This window comes from Solanum pennellii, chromosome 1 (genome assembly GCF_001406875.1).
Source record: "Solanum pennellii chromosome 1, SPENNV200".
NCBI lineage: Eukaryota > Viridiplantae > Streptophyta > Magnoliopsida > Solanales > Solanaceae > Solanum > Solanum pennellii.
This window is the reverse complement of record NC_028637.1, coordinates 106240693-106250410: the sequence shown is the minus strand read 5'-3', so window position 1 is coordinate 106250410 and position 9718 is coordinate 106240693. Positions and strand designations below refer to the sequence as shown.

The 9718-nt window shown below is 36.7% G+C and overlaps 1 protein-coding gene across 2 annotated transcripts; it reads right to left on the bottom strand.

Moving 5' to 3' along the window:
- Positions 1-4813: 4813 nt before the first annotated feature.
- LOC107015675 (B3 domain-containing protein At5g42700-like) lies at positions 4814-8828 on the bottom strand. 2 transcript variants are annotated; one of them, XM_015216011.2, is made up of 8 exons: positions 8675-8828; positions 7548-7634; positions 7093-7124; positions 6835-6997; positions 6401-6607; positions 5928-6018; positions 5696-5851; positions 4814-5141 (listed from the first exon to the last, which is right to left on the bottom strand). In XM_015216011.2, exons 2-8 carry the CDS (start codon positions 7587-7589, stop codon positions 4945-4947), a joined length of 888 nt encoding a protein of 295 aa, XP_015071497.1. In that variant the 5' UTR covers positions 7590-7634; positions 8675-8828; the 3' UTR covers positions 4814-4944. The 2 variants fall into 2 exon arrangements, with proteins under 2 accessions (XP_015071497.1, XP_015071505.1); XM_015216019.2 differs by having other exon boundaries at positions 4870-5141; positions 8591-8812.
- Positions 8829-9718: the final 890 nt, after the last annotated feature.

The following is a 9718-nucleotide window of genomic DNA, read 5'->3' as shown; positions in this document are numbered from 1 at the left end:
CTAATTAACTTCAAGGTTACCTCTTTTAACCCCCAAGTAATTAGACTTATAACATTAACCCTCTAACTTTATAGTTAAAGCAGGAATAGTCCAAAACGTCCCTTAAAACGTGTAAAGAAATCCGACTCCACCTGGAATTACGCAACCTGTGACGGCCCGTCGTGCCTACGACGGTCCGTCCTGCACTTCGTCGCCAAGTTCAGAGAGTCGATTTCAGCCCCCAAATTTCAGAAGTCTTAGTCTTTTGGAACGAGACACCTGCGACGGTCCGTCGTGCCCACGACGGTTCGTCCTGCAGGTCCGTCGCCAAGTTCAGAGAGTCGATTTCAGCCCCCAAATTTCAGAAGTCTTAGTCTTTTGGAACGAGACACCTGCGACGGTCCGTCGTGCCCACGACGGTTCGTCCTGCAGGTCCGTCGCCAAGTTCAGAGAGTCGATTTCAGCCCCCAAATTTCAGAAGTCTTAGTCTTTTGGAACGAGACACCTGCGACGGTCCGTCGTGCCCACGACGGTTCGTCCTGCAGGTCCGTCGCCAAGTTCAGAGAGTCGATTTCAGCCCCCAAATTTCAGAAGTCTTAGTCTTTTGGAACGAGACACCTGCGACGGTCCGTCGTGCCCACGACGGTTCGTCCTGCAGGTCCGTCGCCAAGTTCAGAGAGTCGATTTCAGCCCCCAAATTTCAGAAGTCTTAGTCTTTTGGAACGAGACACCTGCGACGGTCCGTCGTGCCCACGACGGTTCGTCCTGCAGGTCCGTCGCCAAGTTCAGAGAGTCGATTTCAGCCCCCAAATTTCAGAAGTCTTAGTCTTTTGGAACGAGACACCTGCGACGGTCCGTCGTGCCCACGACGGTTCGTCCTGCAGGTCCGTCGCCAAGTTCAGAGAGTCGATTTCAGCCCCCAAATTTCAGAAGTCTTAGTCTTTTGGAACGAGACACCTGCGACGGTCCGTCGTGCCCACGACGGTTCGTCCTGCAGGTCCGTCGCCAAGTTCAGAGAGTCGATTTCAGCCCCCAAATTTCAGAAGTCTTAGTCTTTTGGAACGAGACACCTGCGACGGTCCGTCGTGCCCACGACGGTTCGTCCTGCAGGTCCGTCGCCAAGTTCAGAGAGTCGATTTCAGCCCCCAAATTTCAGAAGTCTTAGTCTTTTGGAACGAGACACCTGCGACGGTCCGTCGTGCCCACGACGGTTCGTCCTGCAGGTCCGTCGCCAAGTTCAGAGAGTCGATTTCAGCCCCCAAATTTCAGAAGTCTTAGTCTTTTGGAACGAGACACCTGCGACGGTCCGTCGTGCCCACGACGGTTCGTCCTGCAGGTCCGTCGCCAAGTTCAGAGAGTCGATTTCAGCCCCCAAATTTCAGAAGTCTTAGTCTTTTGGAACGAGACACCTGCGACGGTCCGTCGTGCCCACGACGGTTCGTCCTGCAGGTCCGTCGCCAAGTTCAGAGAGTCGATTTCAGCCCCCAAATTTCAGAAGTCTTAGTCTTTTGGAACGAGACACCTGCGACGGTCCGTCGTGCCCACGACGGTTCGTCCTGCAGGTCCGTCGCCAAGTTCAGAGAGTCGATTTCAGCCCCCAAATTTCAGAAGTCTTAGTCTTTTGGAACGAGACACCTGCGACGGTCCGTCGTGCCCACGACGGTTCGTCCTGCAGGTCCGTCGCCAAGTTCAGAGAGTCGATTTCAGCCCCCAAATTTCAGAAGTCTTAGTCTTTTGGAACGAGACACCTGCGACGGTCCGTCGTGCCCACGACGGTTCGTCCTGCAGGTCCGTCGCCAAGTTCAGAGAGTCGATTTCAGCCCCCAAATTTCAGAAGTCTTAGTCTTTTGGAACGAGACACCTGCGACGGTCCGTCGTGCCCACGACGGTTCGTCCTGCAGGTCCGTCGCCAAGTTCAGAGAGTCGATTTCAGCCCCCAAATTTCAGAAGTCTTAGTCTTTTGGAACGAGACACCTGCGACGGTCCGTCGTGCCCACGACGGTTCGTCCTGCAGGTCCGTCGCCAAGTTCAGAGAGTCGATTTCAGCCCCCAAATTTCAGAAGTCTTAGTCTTTTGGAACGAGACACCTGCGACGGTCCGTCGTGCCCACGACGGTTCGTCCTGCAGGTCCGTCGCCAAGTTCAGAGAGTCGATTTCAGCCCCCAAATTTCAGAAGTCTTAGTCTTTTGGAACGAGACACCTGCGACGGTCCGTCGTGCCCACGACGGTTCGTCCTGCAGGTCCGTCGCCAAGTTCAGAGAGTCGATTTCAGCCCCCAAATTTCAGAAGTCTTAGTCTTTTGGAACGAGACACCTGCGACGGTCCGTCGTGCCCACGACGGTTCGTCCTGCAGGTCCGTCGCCAAGTTCAGAGAGTCGATTTCAGCCCCCAAATTTCAGAAGTCTTAGTCTTTTGGAACGAGACCCCCTCGACGGCCCGTCCTGCCCATGACGGTCCGTCGTGGGTTCCGTCGACTCACAGTTTTTCCAGAAATAAAATCTGCTGCTCAAAACGACTAAACAGGTCGTTACAGGTACTATACCTTTTAAACCAGTTACGCGTAAAAAACACTTATCATATCTAGAACTCTTCACAATTTTATGATACAGTTTGAAATGACAACACCGAAGCTCTTAGATGCAATAATAAAAGTTAGAGATGAGCTTCATCTAGATTTAAATTTTAAGAAAGACAGAACACAATAGAATCATATTTTACTAAATTGTCTTTGATATATTTGTACTTTTAAAAAATTATTAATTTATGATATTAATGGGACCATATATTTATATAGGGGTCTTCTGGAAATATATTGTCTTATTATCTTATCGAAATTGATGATTTTTTTCATTAACCCAAGTCAGAACCGAAGAAAATATTATTTTAGAGAGATTATTAATTTACCGAGTATTAATTTATAAAAATTTTAAGAATAATTCGACAGATTTGAATTTATACATGTATCCACCCATATGATACTTCATTCTACGATATATGTAAGATCCATATGTATAGAGACTATTCAAAACTCACCCCAAGTTTTGTACTTAGAAAAAAGTCTCCAATCTATTAATGATCACAACTAATTCATATGGTACGTTTTTCCTCTCTTTTTATTGATTTGTGTTTGGTTAAAACTAGTGTATTGAATTAATTGAATGAATGACATCTCTTTACATATACATGATTAACAAGTATGTTTGTTTGGTATGAATGAATACTCCTAATAATTTTTAGAACTTAAAAGAGTCGTTTGGTAGCTAGTAAAATTAAACATATATTAATAATATAAAAATTAATCATTAAACTAGTTGCAATTTCTAATATAATTATTTAAAATATCAACACTTAAAAATAATTATTGAAAAAATGTCAATATGTCAATATCTTAAAAAATAAATTATATCCTAACATAGTTATTATTTTTTCTTTTATTTCTCAAATTAAATCCACATTGAACCATTTTTTACTCTCTGTCCGGTAAAAGAAAATAAAAGATACCCCCGATACCAACTTATGCCTCTTTCTAGGTTTTATTCTAAATCACTCTTTTCTCTCTCTTTTTTCTTTTTCACCATTGTTATCTCATTTCTTTGTTCAAGAAAATCAACTATTTAAATTCCCTACACTTTATTCAAGAAATCTCACAATCAATTCACAAAAATATTTGAACGTTGTCTCAAAGAAAATCTTTAGTTTGTAGAACGTGTATTGAAAAAAAAGAAAAAGAGAAGCTAAAAAAAATCATTAATCTTTTAAATATAAAAATATAATAATTAAATTAAGAGAAATAAGCATATCTAAAAATGAGTTTATAGTGTAATTTTTTTTCGACCGTCAGTGAATTTTGCAAGTCAAATATATAATAAAAATATACACTATTATGAATAAAAAAAAATGTATGTTAGGCATAAATAAACAAAAATAAAATAAAATACGGTTATTGCCAGTTATTTTGATGGATCATTACTTGTGTCAATTTCTTAATGTGTTTTTTTCTTCTTAAATTTATTAGTGTTCAATTTAGCACCAGCTACCCCTCAATATAAAAACAAAGGAGATAAACTATTAACCTTTTCAAATAAAACATGCCACTTTTCTTCTATGCACTTTCAAAGTGAAAACTCCTATTGGGGAAGTTTTGTTCTATGCACCAAAAAAAATTTACGCTATCAGGTTAAGTTGATTTATATTAAGAGTGTGTTTGGTAGGAAGGGAAATATTTTCTGCAAAATATTTTTTTAATTTTCTCATGTTTGGTCGGGACAAAAGTTTTGGAAAATGTTTTCAAAATCAACTCATTTTCCTCAAAATTAAGAAAAAAATTTCCAAAACTCTCCTCCAATTTTAAATTACAATTTTTTTTTGAGAAAAACAACAATTTTTTAAAAAATATTTTCAATTTTTAAATTTTATTTTTTTATCCGATCCCTGACCCCCACCCATCCACCACCGGCCAGCCCCTCCTCCCCAACCCCACCCCCTCCCCAAAAAAATAATTTTTGCTTTTTAAAAATATTTTCAACTTCAAATTTTTATTTTTTCACTCCTACCCCCTCCCCCGGCCCCACCACCACCATCCCCAAAAAAAATTACTTTTAAAAAATATTTTCAATTTCATAAATTATTTTCTAGTCTAGTAAAAATAAAAGATGTATCTCAAAAACATTTCCATACATAAATCAAACACTAAAAATCATTTTCTGAAAATATTTTCTACTCACCAATCAAACATGACAAAATAAGTCCAAAATCTACTTGTTTTTCAGAAAAACATTTTCCATGGAAAACATTTTCGTTCGTACCAAACACACCCTAACACGTAACTCTTCCTATCAAGCCTAATATTGTAGTTCGGATAATGGCATGCTATAACTAAAATCACGGTGGTGTAAAAAAAAGATTTTACAATCCATTGTATACAACTTCAACAGTATAGTTCAAGGATAAGAGGAGCAGCCGCTTTCACGGCCTAAATATCATCTCTGCCCCTGATAGAGTTAAAGCTGGTTCAATGGAGTACCCACTCGAAAATGGTCTCATCTCTAACTGCTCAAGTTCGGTTGGCCTTGTGTTCCAGGATGAGAAACTACCATTTGGAGGGTCACTGAGTTTGCTGGCTTTTACAGCATCTACAATATTAAGAGTTTCATAGGCCAGTCCTGCAGCAAATCAACAAGGTTTACATAAATTCAACTAAATGCAAACTATTTAACATTAGAAGTCACAAATTGAAGAGAATATGTCATTTAAAACCAATGACGGGTTGATAATGTTTATATGCAAGACATATGCCTTACATCTGTTACGCAAAAAATTGGTGGACAAAAAGGTTTTGCCCCAGCGTACCTCTAAATTACGGAAACAGGCCAAGTTAGTACTTCCTGAAGTTAAGTGCAAGAAGAAATTGCCCTTTTTACATCATTCGAAGCAAAATGTGTTACTCTCTCATTCCCTTTTGTTTGTTTGAACTTTGCACGTCCCTTGAGAAACAATGATTATTTATGAATATTTTTATCAGAGTGTCCATATTGATTGATGTATAGTCTTAGGTCTTGGAATATGGTTTGGGGAATAAGTATTAATGTTGAGGCTTGAGGGTAATATAGGAAAAGAATAACTGTTTTTCTTGATAGGCTTAAAGTGACAACTAAAAGTGAAAATCTATTTTTGGAATAGAGAGAAGTAAAAGTAAACAGAGGGAGTAAGTTTGAACCTTTTGAAGGTAAATCAAGATTCTTGAACATATTCGTCGAATGACTATGTTTGTGTAACATGTTTTCTGTAGAATAATCATCCCCTTCTTGTGAGGAAAGTCTTTGACGCTTGATCCCAACTTGTTTCATACTTATATTATGCTGCCTTTGGTGCACTGCTCTTCGACATATCAACGTAAGAACAATGGCAAAAAGAGGACAGATTCATACAGGGGAGTTTATAAAACTAACCAGGATCAATTTGTTTATGGTGAGCATCTAAATGAAGAAGAACAAGTGCCGCGTCAACTTCAGCCAAATAATTGGCTCTGACCATGTACACCTGTACAATGTTAACAACAATGAACAAGCAACACAAAATACATAGAAGTATTTGACTCGTATACACTGACATCCTAAAACGAAATTGCACTATTTTGGGACTCCCAAGTTGCTTTATTTTTTTAGGGTACGAATTCCACTCGTAATTATTAGTTATCTGTAGTTATCTTTCACATTGTAAAATTTGTTCACATGGTTTATGTGCAAAAGTTGGTCTCGAAATCATATCCGAGAACAATTTACTGAAACATTCATGTTTTGGCTCCAATTCAGTAACTCACAATTCACTGAATTCCTTTTTCATTCACAAACCATACAACTAATGCAGAGCAACATGTACCAGATAACTAGAGAAGACAGAAGGGTGATTTCCGAATTCTGACCTTCAGTTTGCAGAATCTGAATAACTGAAAAACTAAAACATCTCCTTCCACCAAGTCATGTGAAAGCGAGAAACCCCGCCATCCGCCACTGAGTCCATTCCTCTCAGCAAGATATTTTGTTTTGTACTCTTCCTGACTTTCATCTACCAGAGTAACGGTTATATCATGCCGTGGCATATGCAGCTGGCAGAATAACCTTGGAAGAGACTTTTCCCAAGAAGAAATGAACAAGAAGAAATGAAGCAAATCAATCACAAACATATTCAAATGAGTTTAACAGAACATTAAAGGGTAATAACTTTAATATACAACAAATATGAATCAGTAAAACTACACTGATAGTGTGAAATTTCTTGAACACTGTCAGTGTACGTGGATTGAACTTTAGTCGACTATATGAAATTGCTTAATTTGTGTGATAGATTGGTTCTTACTAGCCAGAAACCTCCACTAACATTTGATCTGATCATAGGCTTCATAAAGCTTGGATATTTTGTGCTCAATCTTGATAGAACCTCCTCTGCTCGATATTTTGCAGATGTTGCCAAATCAATTTGACCATAAAGATTATGCATCATTGTCATTTTCTTTTTACAGCTACAACAACATTATACAAGCAATTTAAGTGAATTTAATTATCACACTTCAGATTGAGGAGGGGAAGTACAAAGAAATATAATAATAACAAATACCTTCCACGTTTCTTGGGCTTCTTGCAAACAACCTGCAAAAGAACTTATCAGAGCCTGATTCAAGATTTGAAGTGTATATGCTATAAAGATGGCATTAACTTAATATACAAAAATAACTGAGTTCACTGTTAAATATTTATAGAGATTTACTAGATTCTAATAGTAAATGTTATTTAATTATGAGAAAATATAAGTATTAACCAAATGAACATGGGTCGATGATCTCCCCAAAACAAGCCAATTAATAGTTGAAAGATGTCACCTTTGCAAAGTTGTTATTTGTCCAAGAACTTTAGAAATACCTTAATATTTTGCCAATACTTAATACATATATCATGAACAAAAATTACTGAATTCATGTGAACTCATAAGTAACACTCTAAATCCGCCCTTTAAAGTTATTTGGAAGTTCCGAACACTAGAAAAAAAGATAAAGAAATTAGAAATTTGCTCACTTGCTTGTGCCACCCTTTGAGTTCCAATGAACTGCCCTTCATCACCTAAGGTTTCTGTGTGACATGAGAAGGTCTAATCCTCTTGATCTGACCATAAATAAAGCCACAAGGATGTAAGTTAATCATAATAACTCAAAATCATCAAGAACACAAGTAAAAACAAGACTACAACTTATTAATCAATGTACTGGCATTAAGCACTCTCCACGTTCTTAGAACTAGACATTTGAACTTAAACATAACATATAGCAATCCCAACATGCTTGGAACTGGAAATTTTGAATGTAGACAACATAGCATTGGGCACTAGAAAGCACTATGGACGTATCTAGCTTGGGTGAAAATAGACCTTGAGTTTACTTCAAACACAAAGGTAGCTCAGGAGGAAAGGATAGACGAAAACTATAAGGAAACAAGAACACATTTCCTCAACAAATTTGGGGATATCAATTAACACCTAGCACGGTAAGACTAGGTATCTGAGGCGTGGACAACATAACATGAAGACCCAACATCGAAAAACACAACAACGACGACGGTGACTCTAATATTGTGTTATAATAATGGAGCCTAGGTCGACTCAACCAATATGGGACATCAATTCACGACCTAGCACAACAAGATTGAGCATCTAGAACGTGAACAAAATCATATGGAGGCCTAATATCGAAAAACACAATTATGGAGACAAAATCATAAAAAGAATTCATAAAAAAAATTAAATCATGAAAATCAACTAAGACCATAATATGAAGGCCCAATAATTAATGACCTAGCACGACAAGATTGGACATGAATAAAATAATATGGAGGCCCAATATCGAAAAAAATATAAAAATAGAAATAGATTTAACTCTAATACTTTATGATAAACGAAACTTGAACCTAACTCAACCGAAAAATTAATCAAGATCATATTATAAAACAACAACTCATCCCTCTAAAACGAAAGAAACACATCGAAATCTGTACAGGTATGAAACTCAGACGTTTCTTGTTAGGTATAATATTAAAAAAAAAAAAAAAACGAAACGGTACTTTACCCTTTGTCAAGAGATGAATTAATTTGTCTTCACCAACAAGAAAAAGAAAAAAGAAGAGAAGAATCTTAGCGATACAAAATTCACCTCGTGTAATTGCAGGCACACAATTTCTTAATTTTTGGGCAGCTTTTTGTTTTCCTCTTTTCTTGTAACCTGACAAATTCAACGAGTATTTGTCTGATCATGAATCTTACCGCTTCATTTCTTTTTATATCTCAATCTTTAAAATATAAATGATATATAAAAATATTCATGTAAAACTCTTCATTTTAATTTTTTTTTTGAAAATCATTTAAGGGTGTGTTTGGTACTAAAGAAAATGTATACGCTGAAAAGAATTTCTACGAAAATATTTTTTTTTTAAAAAAAAAGGATTTTTTAATTTATTTTCTAGTATTAATAAGTAAATAAGAACATATAATTTCAAAATTATTTATATATAATATAGAAACACACTACGAAAATGGAGTGGGAGTTGGTTGGGGGGTGGGGTGGGGGGGAGGTAGGTGTAAGGGTTGAGGGATTGGGTGAGTGTCTGAGTGAGGAGGAAATATTTTTCTCATTTTTAAAGAATTTATTTATTCATAAAAAAAGAATTTCAAACACATAGGAACGCTTTATTTTAAAAATCATACTTTCTTCTCAATTTTGAATAATAAATTTTCTTTTTTCTTTTTACAATGAAATGTCCATGTCACTATAACATTTTTAATTATTTATTTACTATGCAATGTCTATTGACTTTCATGGTTGCAAATTAATGAATTGTCCATGGATTTATTAATACTCAGGAAAATGAATTTACTACACCCCCACATTAGAAAAGATTTGTTTAGTGTCTTATTTTTTTTCTCTTTAAGATTAATTGAATTTTCTTAGAAAAATCCTCAGTAAATAAAGTAATCAAAATAACATAATACAATATTATAAAAGGGTAAATTAGTCATGTTGATTTTTATATATATTAATTAATGATAAATAAGTTAAAGAAGTTATAAATAAATCAAGACGAGTGCAATATCATGTTCAATTTTTAGATCTTTTATTAGTTACATGTTGAAACCGGTAGAATAAAAAATTATCCAATATATATATATATATATATATATATATATATATATATATATA